Source organism: Eretmochelys imbricata, chromosome 18 (assembly GCF_965152235.1).
Source record: "Eretmochelys imbricata isolate rEreImb1 chromosome 18, rEreImb1.hap1, whole genome shotgun sequence".
Lineage (NCBI taxonomy): Eukaryota > Metazoa > Chordata > Testudines > Cheloniidae > Eretmochelys > Eretmochelys imbricata.
Window position 1 is genome coordinate 12,243,834 of NC_135589.1, and position 21,876 is coordinate 12,265,709.

The 21,876-nt window shown below is 45.0% G+C and overlaps 1 protein-coding gene across 1 annotated transcript; it reads left to right on the forward strand.

Moving 5' to 3' along the window:
* Window positions 1-1,128: 1,128 nt before the first annotated feature.
* Window positions 1,129-20,848, forward strand: MASP2 (MBL associated serine protease 2). The gene is made up of 10 exons (XM_077837065.1): window positions 1,129-1,287; window positions 3,838-4,015; window positions 4,987-5,118; window positions 12,485-12,681; window positions 13,253-13,400; window positions 14,416-14,534; window positions 15,775-15,853; window positions 17,094-17,231; window positions 17,968-18,042; window positions 20,079-20,848. Exons 1-10 carry the CDS (start codon window positions 1,129-1,131, stop codon window positions 20,846-20,848), a joined length of 1,995 nt encoding a protein of 664 aa, XP_077693191.1.
* Window positions 20,849-21,876: the final 1,028 nt, after the last annotated feature.

Here is a 21,876-nt window from a genome sequence, read left to right on the forward strand (position 1 = left end):
CCCAGCTCCAGCATGGAGGTAAAATGGCAAAGGCTGGATGTGCACATAAGGCACAGAACAACAGATTTGGGCTGGATTAGAACCAGCAGCTGGGAGCTTAAAGGCTCTGTGCCCCATTAACAAATCCCCAGCCATAGGTATGTGTACCCCCAGTACTCAAACAGCCCTCATCACCGTAGTACCTCAGCGCCTCCTGTCTGGTTGCAGCGTTCTGTACGGCTAGTGCCCTAAAGTGTTCTGTGATCGTCCTCCGTCAGAGATGCTGGTAAAATGGATCAGCAAAGAGACCTGGGTTCCCATGCGGTTCCTTCTTGGCTCTGTGGGCTCTGGCTGTGAAAGAGACCAGGGTTCGAGTAATGTACTTATTGGGTAATAGTAACCGAAGAGCTGGCAACAGGAGGATGATGTTCCCAAACACCCTGACCACGCCCTAGCACACACAATCTTGAACTACCCTATACCTGCCCCCATGCATCCTCTCCCCTTCCCCGGCTTCTCAGCACAAATGCCAGGCCCATTGCCCATCCCTCCAGAGAGGTGGGGGCTGAAATATTTGGAATCCAGGTGCACTTTCAGCTCCTCTTTGTACTTTGAGCCAGGGTTGACTCAGGTCCTGTACATTGAGCTCAGGCCCGCTCTGCTGTAACCACTGTTCCCAGAACTCAGCCAGTTGAGGGGGGAAAGGGAGATAAACATCAGAGTACAAGAGCCAGACAAACATAGCAAAGCAAACTCACCCTCAGAGGCAAGCGCACCAAGCGCACCAGGAGAAGCTGCTGCGGGCTCCGACAGTGGAAGGATGAGGTGAGTCCGGTCAAGGAGGCTCTTCTCAGGTAGCCTGGGTTCTCTAGCTCTTTGTCCTGTTTTTATGTAAGGAGATGCAGCCCATCTCCTCTCCTGGGTCTTATGTCAGCAGCACTCATTTGACTCCCAGGGCATTTACAGAGGAGAGGAGCATCAGGTGCAGAGATCTTGACTAATGTCCTAGTGCCCTCGGTGTGTAGCGAACGTGATCTCTGAGCTAACGTTCACCCCCCTGGTTACTGTCTGTGTTCCATTTGGGGCAGGCTGTACCTCCTCTTGGCAGCCCTTTGCCATGGAGTGGGTAGCAACATCCAGCTGCAGAAAATGTATGGGAGTATCACATCCCCAGACTTCCCAAACGTCTACCCCAACAACAAGCAGAGAAGCTGGAATATCAGCGTCCCCAAGGGACACGTCATCCGGATCTACTTCACCCACTTTAACATGGAGCTGTCCTACCTGTGTGAATACGATTATGTGAAGGTACGCTGAGCCTCAGGGCAAAGAGGGTGTCCATGGTCATGCATGAGGCGTATGTATTAATATAGAACTTTGCGTCTGTGCATGTTGATGGCTGGCTGTATATGAGACCTATGAGACGTGTATGTTTGTACTTACAATATGGCATGGCATGTGCACTTCTGTAGAGACACATGTATTACTCTGGGTAATTTGCTTTATACTGTCTGTGTCTCCTGGAGCTGCATATCCCCTTCCGCACTCAGAATGAAATGTGTATACTGATATATGGCACAACCAGCTCCAGCTGGGGTCGCAGGTTTCAAGGAACCAGTTTCCCTTATGGTCAGATTTCCTTGTAATGTTTGGGTCAGCTGATTTGCAAGTGATGCATTCACATCGGCCCACAGGATCAGGAAGCATGGTTGGAAGAAAACTAGAGCTGGTGGAAATGCTGAAGTTCTGTTCCCTGGACAGATCGGACTTGTTGAAATTTTCTTTCATCCCACATGGAAACAAGAGGTCAGAATTTCTCACAAAATAATAGTGCTCCAATTCCATTTTGGAAATACTGAAACGAGCTTACAGAAGTGCGTCACTTCTCCTATTATAGTATAAATTATAATCTCAGACTTTTATCTATCATCATACAATATCCTAGAAGCAAAACACTTCAATCTTATTAAAATGAAGCCATTCAGTAATTTTTCACCGAAAACTGTGACAAAGTGATACAGTCCCAGGAAACGTTTCAATTTTCTTGAATCAACATTTTCTGTCCTGTCTGAAATTTTTTGACCAGCTCTACAAAATACTTGTATCTCATGAGAGCTGTGCTGATGGGACCTGGGTCAAAAGTGAGACACAGCCCAAGCAGCAGCATCAGGATGTTCATATATAGTGGTGAAGAGCTTGCGAAAAGAAAGTGGCCAATGGACTATTTGGGGGAAGTGTGAAAAAGCCTGAAAGGAGACGCTGCTGATATCCGGATCAGGGCCTGTTGTGCTAGGCGCTGTACATACATCTAATAAAAAGATAGGCCTTGCCCCAGAGAATTTACAAGCTTAGCGTATGATGAGTGGCCAGAGGAATGGGGGAAGAGGGCAGCACAAGGCAGCAAACTCAGCACACCAGCTGTCCAGCCATGTGTTCATACTGATATCGGTAGGGGCATACTCGAAGGTCAGTTTGTGGTTGGGGGAGCCGTATCCACAGGAGACATGCAGGAGGCAGGTGGTGTGCTCACACTGGCAATCGTTGTTTTAACCTCAGTAGAACCAGATCAAGCATTTTAAGTAAAATCTTAATCCCTGAGTTACTCGGGCGAGATGTTCATGTTCCTCTAAGGCCATAGTGCTTTTCACCATGTCTTCCTCTGAGGCTGTACCCTGTCGGTCAGACTGCTTAGCCTCTTACCCGCTGCTAGAACTTGTGTGCATGAGCTCTCATCCCCCTCCATCCCCAGGGGCAGCACAAATCCTGTTTATCAAAAATGGCCTAGTAATGACATCCAAAACTTTCGGGGACATGGGGCTAGAGGACTGGGATACTTGGGGAATCCAGTGGATGCTTCCCACCAAGGAACATTGCATCAGAGAGAATGTGGAAATGGAGAGACCCAGCTTAGCGGGCTTTACTGTAAATTCAAAGCTGTGTGTGTTTTAACCTGCGTTTAACACTAATACCTCCTTTCGCCTGTGACTGGCCATAGCCCAGTGGATTGCTCCCTCATAGGATCAAAGGGGAAAGCAAACAGGAACAAACCCCACAGCAAACAAAACCCCGGGCTGGTGGCCCAAGCTGGCCTTGGGGCTTTGTGTGTGTTGGGGGGAAGGGAGGGTTCAGGAAATGAGCTTTACAGCCAAGGATTTAGGGAAGGGGAGGAGAATGGGGGGCAAGTCAAGGCATGGGGAAATTGCTGTCCACTGTGTAAAATGACAGCCGCGATTGTATAACCGAATCCAGAAGGATGGTCTTCGTCACAAATGTACCCCTGAGAATGCTGTAATCTCTAAACCCCCTGATTGTCCCACTGGGGGACAAACTTCCTGGTGGTGGAAAGTCTGCCAGGAGCAGGGGACCTTCAGACTCAGCTCTGCCAGCAGAGTGGAGAGCATGTGGCTAGGGCACATGACAGATGCGCTGATTCATTCAGGGTTCTGTGGAACCCTGGCTACAAGTTAAAGCTGCTCTTGCTAGTGCCTGTCTTGGTTCTTCCTTCCTTTTCTTGCCTCTCCAGCTATCTCCAGTCCTTCTATTCCTGCTTGGTCATGCTCCAGAGGGGTGCCCAGAGGCTGCAGAGGGGGAGATGCCACAGCTGAAAGGTGGCGGGGGGGTCGGGGAGAATCAAGGAAAGCTGGAAGCAGGCAGGGTGGTGATAGTTATATGGAGCTGGCAATGGGGCATATCATGGTTAGGGAGGGAACTGGGTGTGGCCCTGCACAAGGACCTACTCCTGGTCCCCCTGATTTCAGGGTTGCAGGATTGGGCTCCATATACTGGGTGGGGGGCAGGCGTGGAAATAGAGGCTGCAGCTGAGTGTAGACGTGACTAACTCCTCCATCCCCTGCACAGATCAGCTCCGGTGGGAAGCCGGTGGCCACACTTTGTGGACATGAGAGCACAGACACCGAGGAGGCTCCAGGCAACAGGACGTACCACTCCATCGACAACACCCTCACTGTGACTTTCCGATCCGACTACTCCAACGAGAACCAGTTCACCGGCTTCGAGGCCTTCTACTCAGCTGAAGGTGAGAGATGGGCCCCTCACTGAGGAGGAAAGGGTAGAGAAACCAACCCAGCTACGCTAGGGCCAGCTCCCCTCCTGGCCTCACGCAGACTCTGGCTGCTAGCACCAGGGGCTGGCCGAAGGAGACAGCTGTGCTTCTCAGGTGGATGGAGACTCTGCCTGCTGCTACTAGTGAATGGATTAGGATCAGCTGTATTCATTACGGGTAGTGACTCGAGTAGGTGACTACAACTCAGAACATCTATCCCCAACTCTGCCACTGTCTCATTGTGTGACCTTGGGCAAGTCACTTCCTGTCTCTGAACCTGCTCTTCCCCCATGGACAAAATGGGGCGACTCCCATTTACCATCCAGGGCTTCTGCAATGGTTAATTAACGTCTGTAAAGGATTGGACAGTGCTGGAGGAGAGCAAAGCGTTAGGAGGTAGATTCCTCCTAGGACAATGGAGTACGACAGGAATCTGTGTGAGAACAGAATACAAAGCCAGCGTTAGTAATCGCTGTGCAAGACGGCACTGTCACAGCGGGCCAGGCAGAGCTGGTGTCTGGGGAAGGGGGAATCCCCTGTATGCTCCTTCACCAGCTGTCAGATTGTGCTGGGTGTTTGGCTTTGAGTTTCATATGGTGCCTAGAGCAGGGGATCTTCCAACTGTACAAGCTAAGGGGAGGCAGTGGGGGGAGAAGTGTGTTTGAAAAGCTCCAGAGTGATTCAGAAGCACCAGGCCCGTTCGCTTCCTGGGGGAACTGTACCTCTGCCTAGCTTAGGTTCCTCTGAAAGCCCCACCTTTATGTTTTACAAAGAATACTAAGGAAAACCAGCCTGGCACAGACACATGTTAAAGGGTATAGAGTCAATTTACTAAAACATGTACCTGCTCTGTTCCCACCTCCCCGCCAGTTCCCATTACATTCCTGCACAGAGCCCACCACCCAGTGCAGTCAAGTTAATGCTGCTGTGTTTCAACCCGCTAGATGTTGACGAGTGTGAGCAGCTGATTGACGACGAACCACTTTGTGACCATCACTGTCATAATTACTTGGGCGGCTTCTACTGCAGCTGCAGGGTTGGCTACGTCCTCCATGAAAACAAGAGGACCTGCGTAGGTGAGTCTGCCCCTCTACCCATGCGCAGGGTCAGCTGCCCCCACCCCGTTAGAACAGGAGTTCCTCTCCCCCTCTAGGCGACCAGGTCAGTAAGCAATCCATGGTGCAGCCAAGTTCAGAGCTGGCCTATGGCCCCTGCAGGCCAGCTGAAGTCACCCTGATGGGGCAGGGCATGAGTCAGTGCATACACTCCTCAGCTGATGGCAGAGTGTCTAGCTCCTGCAGGTCAGGCATCCCACCCCTGGCATTCACCAGCCCTGGTGTCAGCAGTCTCAGAAGAGAGGCCATTGCTTGGCTAGGCATGGAGGTTAGAACATTCCAGTCGCTGCCAGAAATCATCCCTCCAGGCCAGGTTTTCAGCATGTTGGCTAGAGGAAGGAAGCCTGCCCCGTGGCTGCTCATATCGGAGACCTTCAGTCTGCAGGGCTGCCAGCCCAGCCCCTCCGGCCAGCACTCCTGCCTTCCGAGTGCTGCGATGGATAATACTTTTGAGTCTTCTGGCGCTTCGGGATCTGAGCTCGGGGCTGCTTCGAGGAGGAACAATCTGCTGACGAGTGACAGTGGATTCCCAGTTCAGACAGAGAACAGCCCTGCTATTACCTGACGGCTAGGAGAGTCCTCATGCTGTTGACACCGGCCATAATAACCCACCCTGAAATAGGTGAGGGGGCCAGCCAGAGCTCTCCCTCCCCTAGCAGGCACACAGCCGGGCTGCTGGCTGTCTCTGCTGCTCTGCACATGCTGCTGAAGGAAGGTTTATGATCTGACAATAAGGAGTGAATGTCTGTCTGAATCAGTGCAACGATCAACACCTCGGGCTTGGTTCTGCCTGCTGCAAAACATGTGTAGATTCCTGGCGCCAGATTCCTCCCTGCCACATGCAGCTTCGCTGACCAAGAGCTGGCTCCTGTGCCTGGGGAGAACCAGGGCCATTTTGTACTTGGCCGAGGCTGGTGTGGAATGACATGGCAAGCCCAGCTTTTCCACCACTTTGCTATGGATTTAGATCTAAACTCTGAAGTTCGAGCCTGTCTCTGGATCTAGCATTTCAGTGCAGCCCATTGCAAACACACACAAACTGGGGGGATGTTTGGGTCCAATTTGGGAGCCAGACTCCAAGACTCGGGCATATCTCTAGTGCCTTGGGAACTTCTGCCAGCTGCCCCAGTCCCTTTTCCTCTTCCCATCATTGGGGCTTGTAACAACAGGGGGGCTGGGTTTGTTGTTGTTTTAAAGCAAATCTCCCATCTTGGTTTAAGATGGCAAGCGCTGAGCTCATTCCATCCTTCAGACTCCAAAGATCTGTTTGGAAAGATGCTGACTACTGAAGCTGCCCCTTTGAGTTTTTGGCCCCGCTCTGGGAAGGCTGCGACTGGCTGCCCTCTTACTTATTTACTCTCTTTCTCCTTTATTTTCCAGTGTGAGATAATTAAGCTTCTCCTCGCATAGGCAGAGATCAAGACAGATGTGCTGGGAAGAGCTGGCTCATCCTTCTTCCTGACTTGCCCATAGCTGCATGTCACAGGGCCACCAGCTCCGCTTGTTTGTTTGATTAGTGACTTGCGCATGTCTCAGTTTCCTTCCTTCCAGACCTGCCTCCTGCAGACAATAAAATGGCCTTTCCTGTTCCTAAAGTCAACTGCAGCCTCCTCCTCATTTCTTTGCATTGCCATGTGCTGCTGAGGAAGGGAAAAGGCAGATAAGGCAGAGGCTGATAAGAGAGAGCCCTGCTGTTGGCAGTAAAGCTACCTAGAGATAGGACTGCCTCTGGTCTTAAGCCCATTGCTTTTCTTGCTTGACTGATCAAAGTGCTTAAACTAGAACAGGACCTGAATCCCTCCACCCCTTTGAACACTCGGTAAGTTCGATCTATTCAGACTCCAAGAGAGAACCTCGTGTCTGTGTTCAGACAAGCCAGAAGCCCCAGTTCTGAGCATGCTGACACTGTGGAAGAATCGGGATCTGGACCCAAACTTTATGACTTTAGCCACATCTCCCACTGGAAACCCAACCCTGTTCTAATGGTGCGATCTGGTGAACCCTCTGCAAAGTCTCTGGGCTCCAGGTGCTTTGCTAAAGAAAATAATGAAGATAGGCCCTGGCCCAGCGAATTTACGAGCTTAGCGTATGATGAGTGGCCAAAGGAATGGGGGAAGAGGGCAGCACAAGGCAGTTAGTGTAAGCAAAGCAGCCAGCTTTTGGGGGAGCGGTGTCTTTCCGCTGAGTGTGGAAAGGAAGTTCCATCTCTTGCCTGATAGATCCAGAGCGCCCATTGTAGCCACAAGGCAGCTCAGCTGAGCTCATATGCTGCCATGTGTCCTCTGTCTGCCACTGACAAAGATAGTATCCTGGAAACAGAGGTGGATTTAAATAAGTGGCTCCATCCAGTGCCTGGTTCCTTCTTTATAAGTGGCACTGTAGCTGGCCAGGTTAACTCCTGTGGTACAGTCTCCACTAATGTCCCCATAGCATTGATCCATGCCTCCCTTTTCTATTTCAAAGTAACACAGGAGCTGGCTAGGTAACCTCAATGGGGTGTTCATTAGCCATGTTCCAGGACCTGTTTTCTGGCTGCAAGTGGGATATTCACTAGTGGAACTGAGAAGCTCCAGGAAAATCCCCCTGAAGATAAAGCCAGGCTTTATATTAAAAAAAGTAAGCAAGTTCATGAGGCCATGGAGCCTCTTCATTGCTGAAGTTAAAAAAAGGGCAGTGGGCACTTAAAACAAGCCTCAGAAGTTCAGTCTCTCTACTCCAATCTCTGCTTTTCTATGCTCAGTTCATGCATACCCCAAATCCCTGTTCCAAGGGAAGACTGGGAGGAAGGATGGTCTAATAGGTAGAGCATCAGATGCAGGCTTGGAAGACCTGGGCTCAGTCCTGGCTTAATGACAGACTTCATGTATGACATTGGGCAAGTCATTTAATCTACGCTGTGCCTCAGTCTCCCATCTGTAAAATGGGGACAACACCACTTCCCTACCTCACAAGGATGTTGTGAGGGTAACTCCCCCCCGCCACACACACACCATGAGTGTGAAGCGCTTAGATACTCAGGAGATGAAGGCTGTAGTCAAACCTAGACACCTAGAGATCACAGTGCCAATCTCAGCCTGACTAGCTCTTTCATGGGTAGGAAGGCTCTGTCCTGATGTACTTGATCTTGTCTTGAAGGCTGCTTCATGCTCGCAGTACTTCTGTTGGCTTCCATGCTTATAGCAGCTTGAGATTTTTCTGGTGGCTCAATGGCACAAATTTACGACCCACTTTTTGTTAGAAACCTAATGAGCCAGTGGCACTGAGCTCACAAGTTTAGAGGGGCTCATTTTTCAGAGTTCAAGTCTCTGGTGAACAGCTCACTGTGATTTGAATAAAAATATGGGCTAAGTATAATTGAGCACTCTCTGGGCAGCTGTAAAGGTTGGTTTGAGAAACCCAGGCTCTGCATTCCTGCTGAGAGCTGTCTGAACATTTGATTCTTTTTGTGCTGGCTAGTTTATGAGTTTCTCACTTGCAGATCTGCGAAGTAAAAATATAGCCCTTTCAAAGGCAGCTCCCGATGGCCACATCCAGGAGATATTGAATAGAAAAGTAGAACAGGTCCTAAAGTGTTTCATCTTCAAGCTGCAAATCCCTTGGTCTGGCATGAGGTGTCTGCTCCTGTCTGGTCAGCTGGTTTTAGCTGCTGCTTGTGGCTACATATCAAGAGGGTTTATTGGTGTCTGCTCACACGTCCCCAGACTGTCTTGTTGCAAAACCACCAACCACAATGAGTCTCAATGGGCACTCTCGGCTCAAAGGAGCCAGGTTTAAGTGAGGATGAAGAATGAATTAGCCTCCATCTTTGCCCTTCCTTAGTCCTCCAGAACAAGGTTAAGATTGAGGACCCATTTTCTGAATAGTGAGATGTCTGCACTTTCCTCTTCTTATTAGTATTGTGGCAGCACTGAGGGATTCCAGTCACAAACCAGGAGCCAGGTGTGCTAGGCACTGTACGAACAGTACAAATAGACTGTTCCTGCCCCAAAGAGCTTCTCCACAAACATCTTGTTTGTGCTATGTTAGGAGATTAACACTTTTGGGGCAATTCTGGAACACAGGAATTTCCTTAATGGATCAGACCCATGGTTCATGTAGTTCAGTGCCTGGTCTCTGACAATGGTCAGTTCCAAATGCTTCAGAGAATGGTATAAATCCCTCATAATCAACAGTTCTGAAATACACTTCTGTGAGCTGTTCCTTCCTTACTCTAATTGGTGGCTGCCTTATGTCCTGTGTTGATTCCCCTTAGACATTTTGATCCTAGTTAGGGTAACTGTAATTGTCTAGCCTGCTTTTATTCCACTAAACTCTTAGTTTTATTAACATCATGTGTCAGCAAGTTCCACAGGGAACATAAGAACGGCCATACTGGGTCAGACAAATGGTCCATCTAGCCCAGGATCCTGTCTTCCGACAGTGGTCAATGCCAGGTGCCTCAGAGGGAATGAACAGAACAGGTCATCATCAAGTGATCCACCCCATTACCCATTCTGTAATTATATGCAACATTTTAAAAGTATTTCCTTATATCAAACTTTAAATTTCTTGGCCTTTAATTTCATGTAAGCGTCCCATTGTTCTTGTATTGTCAGAGAAAGTAAATAGTCTTTGGATACCATGGTGATAGGTAATATATGCACAAAATATGGGAACCCACCTGACCACTTCTGTAACATTCATTATCTTAGATTCCTCTATCATGTTGCCCTTTACTCTCTTCTCTAACTAATCCCAGTATTTTAAATATAAATATATATGATGATTACAATTAATATAGTATATAATTTCCCATGTATAATAAATGAAAACTAAGATCAGGTAGCCTAGCACAGAGGTCATTATAACAGAGATGGCCCTGTCCCAGACTTTTGCCTCCACGGGGGTATTCCTAATTCATACAGTAGATGCAAGGCATGGGTGAAGGCTTGTGTAGGTAAGGTATTGGATCTTTGGAATGAGAACATGCACTATCTCTTTCTTTAGGCTAGAAGGGTATTGCTCCTTGGCTCCCGCCTGTTTTATGACCACTCATAAGGGTGATAGGATTAGCTTAGCCTCTTGTGATACAAGGGAAATGAAGTTTCTGGAGAGCAAGCAATTTTCCACTACCTTGTTTGTGACCAGGAAGGAGTTAACGTTTTGTATTGAATTGGACTTCCTTCTTGTTCTGGCCCTGTGATGGATGAAAGTGAGGATGTGGTCATGCTACTTTCCACCAAGCTCTTAAGGGCAAAACAAAGAACTCAAAGTCTCCGAATCAATACTGTAAGCAACACCATCAATGGCTCAGGAAGGCATATCACAGAAGATTAATAGCACAATGGGGCCCTAGTTTTCTGTCTAATACTCACCAAAGGCTTCAGTACATTGAGGTACAGACCATAGAATTACAGGGCCATCTATTTAGTGGGGAAAAATGTGGCAGTGACTTAAAGAAGAAAGCAATTTCCAATTATTCTCCTGGCGTGTGGAGTAGGAGGAAGCGATGGGTGTCAACATCTAACATAGCTCAGCTGATTCCTTTACACCAGCTACAGGAAACAAAGTGAGCAGCAGCCTGGAAGAGCAGAGTCAAAATCAGCTGCCAAACTCCTGACGCTTTAGTGCACCAAAAAACTTTCTCACTCCTGCAGGGCAAAAGCAAATGCACTCTGCAGGTGGGACGGGCACTTCGACCAGGACTTTAAAATTGAGTGTGTGTTCAGATTCCGTGACAGAGGGGCCTGGCATTAAAGCGAAAAGCCTAACCATCTGTATGTTGTTCTCTGATGTTTGGGTGACAAGGTCGCTGCTTCAGGGGTTTGAAATACAATGCACTCTGATGCTTAGGTACCATGGCAATGGATAGGTTCATGTAGTTGCTCAGAGCTGCTCCAGAAGAGCCGGTCAGAGTTATGGTTCTGAAACTTCAGCTTGCTGTGGAAAGATACTACCGCTCTGCTTATGTTTCTATCAAGAAACATAAGCAGAGCCCAAAGTGCGTTACTGTTTGTATTGTGATAGCGAAAGTATACTAGGCACTGTTCAAACACATAACAAACATATGATCTCTTCCTCAAAAAGCTTACAATGTAAATCTGAGCATCAGCAGACAGGATTGTTGTATAATTGAGGGTCAGGTGAGAATAGGTTTCATTCTCCAAAATAAGAGGAGCCCACAATTTTACCATAGGAAACCTGAGAATTATTTAAGTGGCACGAACATGCTCGGTGCCATACAATAGACAGTCCCTAACCTGAGAAGCTTTCCCTCTAACTAGACAACACAAAATGTGACAGGCAACCCATAGGAAAGTTCTGTTTTAGATTGTTGAGTGTGTTTAGTAATGGGGGGGTGGGGGTTGTGATGGCATTTTTGTTGTCAGGGATTAGGATTGTGGGCCTAAGGATATGTTTAAAAAGCTAAACAGTTTTCCCTTTTATAATTAATTTAGCTTTACCAATGCTGCTATAGACTGGACAATATGCCAAATTTAGCAACTGGTCCATCATTCCCTATTAATTAAAGGAAGCTGCTCATCTGACTCTTGGCAGCACATCATAAACCCTTGGTGCCCAGCTAATCAAAGCACCACTTTGCAGCAATCAACAAGCAGAGAGCCTTGTGGTTGTTCCTCCCTGTCTCTCTTCAGCAGGAAGCATTGGGGCTCCAAGTTCAAGGGGCACAGCTGGTTTTGCCCAGAGAATAAAGTATCTTAAACCTCTGGCAAAGGAAGAAGGATGAGATGTATCGTGAGGTTTCTGGAAGTGAGGGACTGATAGCTTTGACTAGAACCATGCAGAGTCTGGCTACAGTAGGAAAGCCACGTGCTTACAGTGTTGCTGGGGCATCACAGACCTGACATACAGATTCTCTATTTCACTCCTGCCTGCATCCCAGCTCTGTCACATTCTAATATTTCCCAGCCAACCACTGCTGGACCGACAGAGCCCTACCATTGCCTCTTAATTCTGACCTGCAACACCCTGGCTATTAAGGTTCTGGCTCCCCCTCTTCTTCCCACTCAATCCCTGCCCTTGTCAAGGTACCATTCCTGAGACAGCACTGCTTTATGGTGCTAGGCCTCTAACTATGCCCCAAAGTCACTGATAGATCTAGTGACTTTTGCAACAGGGACAAATCCAGACTAGGGACACCTGTAAGGCTCCCCTCTGCCCCCCCCCCCATACACAATTTGCTTCCCTTGTGCCCTAAGCAACTATTAGAAAGTTATTCTCCAGAAGAGAGACTACTGTAGAAGAGGCTCTGCAATCCCTACTATGCGAGGAGATGCAGCTCTAGGGGAAATTATCACTGTTACCATTTTTGTTTTTCTTCTTCTAGCTCAGTGTCAGAACAATGCTTTTACTAAGAGATCTGGAGTGATCATCAGTCCCAATTATCCCAAGCCTTATCCCAAACTCTCCACCTGCAGCTACACTATCCGGGTGGAAGATGGCTTCATGATCATCCTGGAATTTGTGGAAACCTTTAACGTGGAAAGTCACATGGAAACAGTGTGTCCCTATGACGCCCTTAAGGTCTGTTGAGTCTCATTGTTTTTTCATCACAGTCTTGGTGGCTGAGCCTACTTTTGTCACTTGCTGCACCTTCCTCAAATCGTACCCTTTATCCCTTGCCCTTTAAGGTTTTCTTGTTTGGGAATGTCACCAAGAACAACCCACTTTTATAAGATGATTGGGAAGCAAGATTCCCGGCTTCTATCCTAAGCTCTGCCCTTAACTCACTGTGTGATTTTGGGCAAGTGACTTAACCTCTTGTAGTGACAGCTTGCCTACCTGTGAAATAGACATAATATCTACCTCATGAGGATGTTGTAAGGCTTAATAATATTTCTAAAGCCCTTTGAGATGCTTTGATGAAAGATGCTCGATATGCAATTATTGATGACTTGCTATCAATCAAAATAACTATAGCTTTGTTTCTATTGAACATTTAACAAAATTTATCATCCCCTAAGAGAGCCATAGCTAGAGGTTTGCACAGTCCCTACCTGCGTGTCCTATTGAAGTCAAGTTGTATGCTCCTTAGATGATCTGAGTATCCTGGAATGGGCAAAGCACGGTTGTCTGACTCTTCTCACTGTTTCAGATTAAAACACCCAAAAAGGAATATGGCCCATTCTGTGGACAGAACATACCTCCAAAAATTGAGACAGGCAGCAATGTTGTGGATATTACTTTCACCACCGATATCTCCGGAGACCACACTGGTTGGAAGATCTCATACACTACAACAGGTGGGTGGCTCTGTTCTTGCCATTTGTAAATCTAGCTCTTCTGTAGGAGGCAGGGCTGCTGATGCTGATTCCAGAGCCAAATTTCTTTATGCTCATATTAATTCTTGCTACATTCTCAGTCTATCACCTTTTTGACTAGGATCAGTAGTAAGGGTATTTCTGTGAGATCCATTTCACTGGTAATATTGCCACGCTACTCATTTCAAATTAACCTGCACTTCCTGCCGCATCAGGAGCTTGATCATGTAATGAACTGGTTATTGTGTAAGTGTACCACTTCTCTATACTGGATGGAATCAACTGCACTTCATAGGCTCGATGCTACTCAGCAGTGATTCTCCTTCAGCTCAAGTAGTAAGGGCTTGCGCTTTTGGAGCAGGAGAATTTCTATCCGTGTGAAGTTCCAAAAGGCCAAGGTGTACAGCATAGTAGTAACCGATGCACTGCTGTTTGCTACTGTTCTGTTACACTACCACACAGTGCATCTCTGACACTTCTCCCTACTTAATTTTCAGCTGCAGAGCACTCCCAGGACTTCATTCCAGGGAGGCATACACAGCAAGCAAACCCTTCTAAACTGCTTTCATATTTAGTTTTTACTTGCTTCATTAACCAATGTAAAACCCCTTGAGGAGAGCCAGAACAACAACGCAGGGTGAGATTCTCCTTGGGTCTAGCGTCAGAATTGTCTGGCCTGGCTCTGGCTTTAAGAAACAAGCACCCAGCTTGGTAGAACTATGAACTGGTGTCTAGGCTACAGAGACGCCCTTCACTCTCAGCTTGGGGAAGACTAGTCAGTCCTGTGTGACCCAGAATCGGCGTTGCTAACTGCAGCCATTGGTCATGAGTACAACACAGCAAATTTACGCATTTCTCTATGAAATGTTTCCTTTTGGTCTTAGTTACGCTGTGAGGGGAAAACATGGTATTTGGTTTCCTAATAGCAGATTTAGAAACAAAGATTAGAATCTGCCTTAGGAGGAAGGATAATGTTTTGTTTTCCATCCCGCTACAGCTTTGCCATGCCCCAGTCCTAAAGCACCACCCCATGGTCACATCAATCCAGTGCAAGCAAAATACATCCTGAAAGACTACTATACTCTGTCCTGTGATACTGGATATGTGCTGTTGGAAGTAGGTAAACCAAAGCTTCTCCTTCTCTGGTTTCCCTAGGGAGGTTAATTTGTGGAATTAAATGTGTTTCTCTCCAGTTAGCCACTGTACAAAGTAATTTAACGTCTGTACTGCTCCTAGTGTAATTGTGGGTGCATCAACTATACACACACAGTTTGCATTAGTTATTTTTGCAGTTGTGGTCCTTCCAAAATTGTCCTTTCCCAAACAAGTTTTAGTGTCCAGATTTAGAAGCTTTCTGGACATCACTTACAGTTTTGTCTGTAATTGAGTTGGGAGCTAGAGAATAACTTTAAAAATGTTTACCATGTTGACTTAATGGAACAGAATGATTTTTTAAAAAATTCTTTAAATTGTTACTACATCTCTGCAGAGGGAGTTTTTAAAACTAGATGTTTGCTCTCTATTGCTGCACTAGAGGACATTTTACATTCAGTCCCATAGCATTTCAACTTCAGTGTTTATGAGGTAATTTCTGAAGATATTCCAAATACAGCACCCACTCAGAGCAAGCTTCTGAGATCACAATTTGGCTCTTATTATTTAGTTTCACACATGCTTATCTTCATGATCAATACAAAAAGTGTACTAGCTCCACATTAATGGTCTTTCCATTTTCTACACATTCACTAAGATTCTAGAATCTATCCTGCTTTTGACAGTTTGAGGACATTGCTGTTCATGTACATACCTAGGATAACTAAATGCATCTGAGTTGTGTGAGTTTAAATGAATAATCAAAATGAGATGCAGTAAAGGGTCTGTTCATGTAGCGAAACAGATAAAATCCAGAAGATACACCATGCTCTTACTTGAATATTTTTATATTACTTTAGCTGTCTCCATTGTTAACCATTAGGAGCACACAGCAGGCATAAATGGGTAGAACTGCTACTCCAAAACAAATATCCAGAACTGTTAAGTTACCCTCACTTATTCCACCAAATAGTGGTAAGAAAGGTTATGTTTGTGTCCAAGATGAGTGCAGTATAGGAAATACCTTTTCCCCTCACTAAAATGATATATCTACTGTTTAAGAACAAAGTAGGACATCTGAGAATCGCATCACAAACCTGTATAAATCTGTTTTATGCATATTTTTCATTCCATATCAGTGAGCTAAAACCCTATACATTATATTTAACTGACGCATTCTCCCAGTGAGCAACATCATGATTATTAATGAAGCCAAGTGAGTAATTTTAGAGAAATAAATACATTTCCTATTTTCCTCTTGCAGAATGAACTGGTTTTAAAGTCTTTTAAAGCAGAATGTCAAAAGAGTGGTTCCTGGAACAAACCAATTGCAAAGTGCATCAGTAAGTCAACACTAATTGTTTTCAACTTTGCAGTATACCAGTGTCTCAATTCTTCTGTCAAACACAGAATATAAAATTACCTTCATAAGTGCCAAGATGTAGGAGGCAATATAGGTTTGATGGTTTTTTTTTTAGTTGCGTAAAAGTCATCCCTTTTATTATTTCAAATGTATTTCATATTCAAAAATTGGAAGCTGCCTTGATTTTTTCCACCATTCTTTAAAAGCATGTTTTAAAAAGCAATGATGGTAGCAACACGAAGTTAATTTACTTGGAAACTATACTACAGGTATCCAGAAACTGATCAGAGCTATTAGCATAGAGGGAAAACTATTCCAATTGTTCGATACCTCCCCCCACAAATTACAACTACTTTGTGTTAAGTAAGTTCAAATCCTCACAACACCTAGGTGGTACTGCAGGTAGCGACATACCCATTTTGTAGGTGGGTAAATGGAGACACAGTGAGGTAAAAGGACTTGGTATAGCTCAGCAAGCAAGTCACTAGCAGGTGGGAACAGAATCCTGAAGTCCTACTTCCCAGTGTCTTGCTCTAAGAACTATTAGGCATAGTCTCTTCCCTTATAAGAAATGTAGAATTCTAGATTTATCCATACTTCCTTCTGGGCTGTGTCATAACAATTACCAATATGAACGACATACTGTAGATAATAGACTGGTCTAGATTAGAATGCAGGTTTGTTTCCTTGTAAGGCCCTGGGTGTAACTGCTTCCAGAACCCAAAAGTGCTACCTTTAACTTTAATTTTACAAAAATGTGTGTGTCTGGTTGCATTATAATTTATTCTTCAGAAGATAGTCCAATAATTCCACTTGACCCAGACTTTCCCTCATATTCACCATCCAACCTCCTCCCCCACCCCCAGGAAAAAACTTCGGTAAAACAAGTCTTGCACTGTTCCCTCCCTGTAGAGCGGCACTCAAGAGTCGATGCACAAACACTGAAAAGGGCCATTCTTTTTAAACGTCTTCTCTAGTTTTAAAAAGTTCCCTTTAAGCAGCTTTCAAAGTGCATCCTAAAGAGCTACAGAGATTATCTCCTGTCTCCGATGGCCACTAGATAGTAGGACATAAAGACAGCAAACTTCCTTCCATGACACACTCTCAACAGGGGTAGGAGCGAATCAGCTCCTGCCCTCCTGGCTTGACTGTTGCAGCCCATTTTTACGTTGGTAATTAGAAGAACCTTTCACAATTCTGTCTTTCGGAACTGTTTTCAGTTGTTAACTGTGGTCGACCTGAAGACATAGACAACGGCACGATTACTTACATCACAGGACCAGAGGTGACCACCTACAAAGCTGAGATTCAGTACAAATGCAAGAGCACCTTCTACACTATGAAAGCAAGTAATAATGGTAAGGGGAGACCTTATTCCTTACAGCCTGATCCTCAGACGCTGAGAACAAGCAACTCCTGACATCAGTGCTCAGCACCTCCCAGGTCCCGGCCCTGCATTAGGCAAGAACATTTAGAAATCAGGCATGGGGCACAACAAATTCAGCCAGTCACTGTGACTGAGAGGTTCAAGACAGTATTTTTCTCTGCAGCTGGTGAATGCGTGATGGTGCTGTAGCATGTACTGGCAATACTTCATTCAGATCAGTAGAACGTGGCCCTAAAAGATTATATAAAAGATTAGCTTAATGTTGATCTCTTTGATTTAAGAAACGATCCTTGTGTGAGGGCTGGCTCTGGAATGCTACAAAAGATCTGTTTCAGAGGATTTAATTAATATACCTAACACTTCATACATGTCCCTTACCCTTCAGGGTGTGGAATTTACATTCAAGTCACATCTGAGGGTGCCACTTTACAAGTGGCAGTGGTGGCTTTAGGCTTAGGTAGGATACTTATGCTGCATAAGACCCTGACCACCCACATCTCACAGCCCAGTTAGAGAGAGGGATGATGCACAGAGCCACTTTCCCATAGGAATTCACAAAATCTAAGAGGGTAGTAGGACCTGAACTCTGAGAATTGAAAAACCTCTGTACTTATATAGTCAGATACAGCCACGTTCTGTAGATGCAGAGCTTTAAAAACATGCTGGCCACTTAACATGTGCATTCTTGCCTTTTCTATGACATGCAGGTAGATACCAGTGTGGTGCTGATGGATACTGGAAGAACTCCAAGAGAGAAAAAGCTCTGCCAATCTGTGAGCCAGGTAATGTATGAATTTATACAAGGAGTTTATAATTGATGTAGATTAGCAAGAACTTGGTATCAGGATAAGAAGTGCAGCTTTGTTTAGTATAATTTGTCTTATGAGTGGTCTTTAAATAGTGTCGTTGCCAAAAATTACACTAGTACCTGGTCCTTACTCATTACGTTCTATACAAGGATCTGGCAGCATGTTGGGTACCCTTCAGGCATGCCTGGATTCTCTCACCTAACCCATGCCTCATCGTCTATATTGCTATTTATAATCATGCTGGTGGAGCTACCCATGTAGGTACTCCACATGCTGCTGACATATGACATATCCAGCATAGACATACCTGTAGAAGTGGTGTCATCCGAGACTCAACAGGATGGGGAACATGATATAATTACAGTAAAAGATGAAAGACACATTGATGGGTCTAAATTTTCACAATATCCAGAGTTCAGCTAGGGTTCCTTTAGTCACTAATTCTTTTACAGTGGTCCCCATTTTTAAGAATCCCTCTTTTGTCCTTCTCCTGCATTTTCCACCATTGTTAACATGGAGGCTTGAAGCTGAGCACCTCTCACGTCCCATCAGGACAGTGGAAACTGTGGATTCTCAGGACCTCTTAAGCTCATACCTGATTCTGTCTGACCCAATTTACAGTAGAGCAGATGCCTCTTTGAGCCTGGTACCAGAGGCAGGAAAAAGTTTCACAATAAAATTAGAATTTCTTAGTTTGTATAGTCAACATAGGTACAGTTTGCATGAGTATCAGGCTAAAGCAGAAAGACTTGAGTGAAAACAAGCCCATTGTCAGGTAGTTTTACTGCAGAATGTCATGATTTTGAATGTTTGGGCAATTAAATTACTGACTTTGCAACATTGCCTAATAAGCTGGTATTTAGAGAGCATTGTATGCCAGTGTGGATTATACATGTGTACCATGCACCCATAGTCAGAGAATTTGAAAGTAGCATTTACTGCTCTGTGCACGCACCCTGGCTCGCCTCCCACTTCCAACAAAGGTAATAGATTGTGGGGCAGACGTACTACCTCTTCAGTTCCTTCTCACTGCTGCACGGCCCAGGTTGAAGCCTTTAGCGACCTCCTAGATATCGGTAAAGCAGCCACATAGCGCTCCATCCACATTTGCAAGGCATTACACCCTGCTACAGGACTCGGCTGTGGATGCATCCTTTGGGATGGAGGTTCTCCATTCAACCCTACTGCCCTTATCCTCACACCTACCTCCTCCTTAGGTACTACTTGTCAATCACCCACAGTGGAATACAACAGGGACCATCACTTGAAGAGGAGGAAATTACTTACCTGTAACTGGAGTTCTTAGAGATGTGAGATCCCCCTATCCACTACCCACACTCCTTCCCCTCTGCTTCAGATCTTATCTGATTTGCAGTGGAGAAGGAACTAAAGAGGTGGTTGGCCCACTCTGTCCTTTATTACCTCAGTCAGAAGCACAAGATGAGCCAGAGCACATGCACAGACCAAACCAACACTACTTTCAAATTCTCTGACTCTGGGCACATGCATAACCCACAGTGAAATACAGATAGGGACCACACATCTCAAAGAACTTCCAGTTACAGGTAAGTAACTTTCTCATCTTCTCCTTGTGCCCAAACTTTATATGTAGCCTCCTTCTTTATTCTTAAAGTAGGATTCTTCAAGTCATGGTCCCTACATGTATTCTGCTCACAGTGCAAGAAATTAAAGGTGGGATTTTCAGAAGTGCTTAAGTGCGCTAGGAGCCCAAGTCCCCCTGAAAATCTCACCCTAAATCAATATTATCTGACAGCATCAACCCATTTGCGAACTTAAATTTGCAACTGTGCTCTTGTCTAGGTTTTCAGGCTGGTCACAGATGAGAACTAAAAATCATTTGCAAATGACTTCACTGTTCCAAAATTGATTAACTAGTTAGAAGCAATGTCTACACATGGTGACTTCAGCTGAGCCAGACTTAGTAACCAGTTGTCATACTCCAACTCTTTACTAAATATTTATCACTTCATGTGCTTCTCTCCCATCAGTTTGTGGAATACAAACGAGGACAACCCTGGAACGTATAATTGGAGGCAAAAGGGCAAAGCCTGGACAGTTCCCCTGGCAAGTTATGCTAATTAATGAAGACGGAAGCCTAGGCGGTGGCGCCCTCTTGTATGACAATTGGGTTTTAACTGCTGCTCATGTAGTCGTCAATCAAATGGACCCATCAACTTTGACAATCAAAATGGGATTTCTGGACAAAAATTCAGCTCACTACCAACAAGCCTGGGCAGAAGGAATTTTTGTACACGAAGGTTACAGTAATGGCATGAGTTTTGACAATGACATTGCCCTGATTAAACTGAAACATAAAGTCCCAATTAATGCAAATATTACACCCATTTGCTTGCCAAGAAAAGAAGAAAGATTCCATGTGAAAACAGATGATATGGGAACTGTAGCTGGCTGGGGAAGAACTGAAAAAAGGAGGCTTTCCCCTCATCTACTGTATGTTGAATTAGTAGTTATTGACAACAGAAAGTGTAAAGATGCATTTGCAAAGCTGCCAAGTGGAAAATCTCTGCTAATAACAGAAAACATGTTGTGTGCTGGGGAGGAAGAAGGGGGAAAAGATTCTTGTCAGGGTGACAGTGGGGGACCATTAACTTTCGTAGACAGCCTGACTAAGAAATGGTTTGTTGGTGGTATTGTGTCCTGGGGCGTAGACTGTGGGGTTGCTGGCCAATATGGGGTGTACACGAAACTGATTAACTACATTTCGTGGATTGAAAACACCATTTTGAAAAATTCTTAAATAGTCTCTTATGTGCAGTGACAATGAAAAGTGAGTAAAAATAACATTCTCCCTTTTGGTACATTAAGACATTTAACAGATCAGATTCCAGTTTTGTAATATTTTTAAAGTTGATTTAAAAGATTTCAGTTTGTGTCAATTAATACTTTCAGGTGTTATATCTGCCCAACTAACCTAATCAATTAGTTTTACACTCAAATCTTATTTTAAAGTTGCTTTCCATACCTGTTGAAAGGTGGAAGGCTCAAAAGATCAAGGGAAACTGTGCATGTAGCAGCACCTTGTTTAGTTCATGTAAATAAACTAAAAAAAAGCAGATTACAGAAAACTCAAAATCTTAGGTGTTAAATACTTTCCATCTGAAAGTTAGTGTTAAGTTTGCAAAAAGAAAAGGAGGACTTGTGGCACCTTAGAGACTAACCAATTTATTTGAGCATGAGCTTTCGTGAGCTACAGCTCACTTCATCGTCCACTTAATGTCATGGATCCCATTCCTTTTAAAAAATACACATGTAATGAAACTATAGTAATGCCAATCTAGTTAATAGAAGAACATACTTGTTGACAGTGCGAAAGTTTAGCACTTGTTATATTAGCACAGCCATAAATATTCCCCCTCAAGTTAGAATACAAATGTCAAAATCAAAAATGTTGACTAGTTCGAGACACTTGCTGCCTCTGATAAAATCCCAACAGCTTCAGCTGGACAGCTCTGCAAGACGATGGCAGAGTATGGACCGAACGTTTCTGCTCTATTCTTAAGAGCCAGTTTAGACATAACTAAGAACAGAGTAAACACCCTTAATAATAATTGCAGGGATCTTATTATAATAATCTGCCTCTACAAAAACAAACAGAGTAGAGAGTTAGTACAACCAAGATTCCTAAGGTGTTTTATCATTTACAGTCATCACTGAAATGTAATTAATAAATTAATAAGTCATGTAGTGGTCCAGTCTCAGTACTCACTTATATTTAAAGCAGTACTGCCCAGGAAACTGTCAACATCCCATCAGTTTTAGCAGTAC

What these genes read in the sequence shown, in the direction of transcription:
- MASP2 (XM_077837065.1), top strand. Translation starts at nt 1,129, where the DNA reads ATGTATGGGAGTATCACATCCCCAGACTTCCCAAACGTCTACCCCAAC. An exon ending in GATCTCATACACTACAACAG is followed by an intron (nt 13,401 to 14,415) that starts GTGGGTGGCTCT and finishes ATCCCGCTACAG; the next exon opens with CTTTGCCATGCCCCAGTCCT. An exon ending in TATGAAAGCAAGTAATAATG is followed by an intron (nt 17,232 to 17,967) that starts GTAAGGGGAGAC and finishes TATGACATGCAG; the next exon opens with GTAGATACCAGTGTGGTGCT.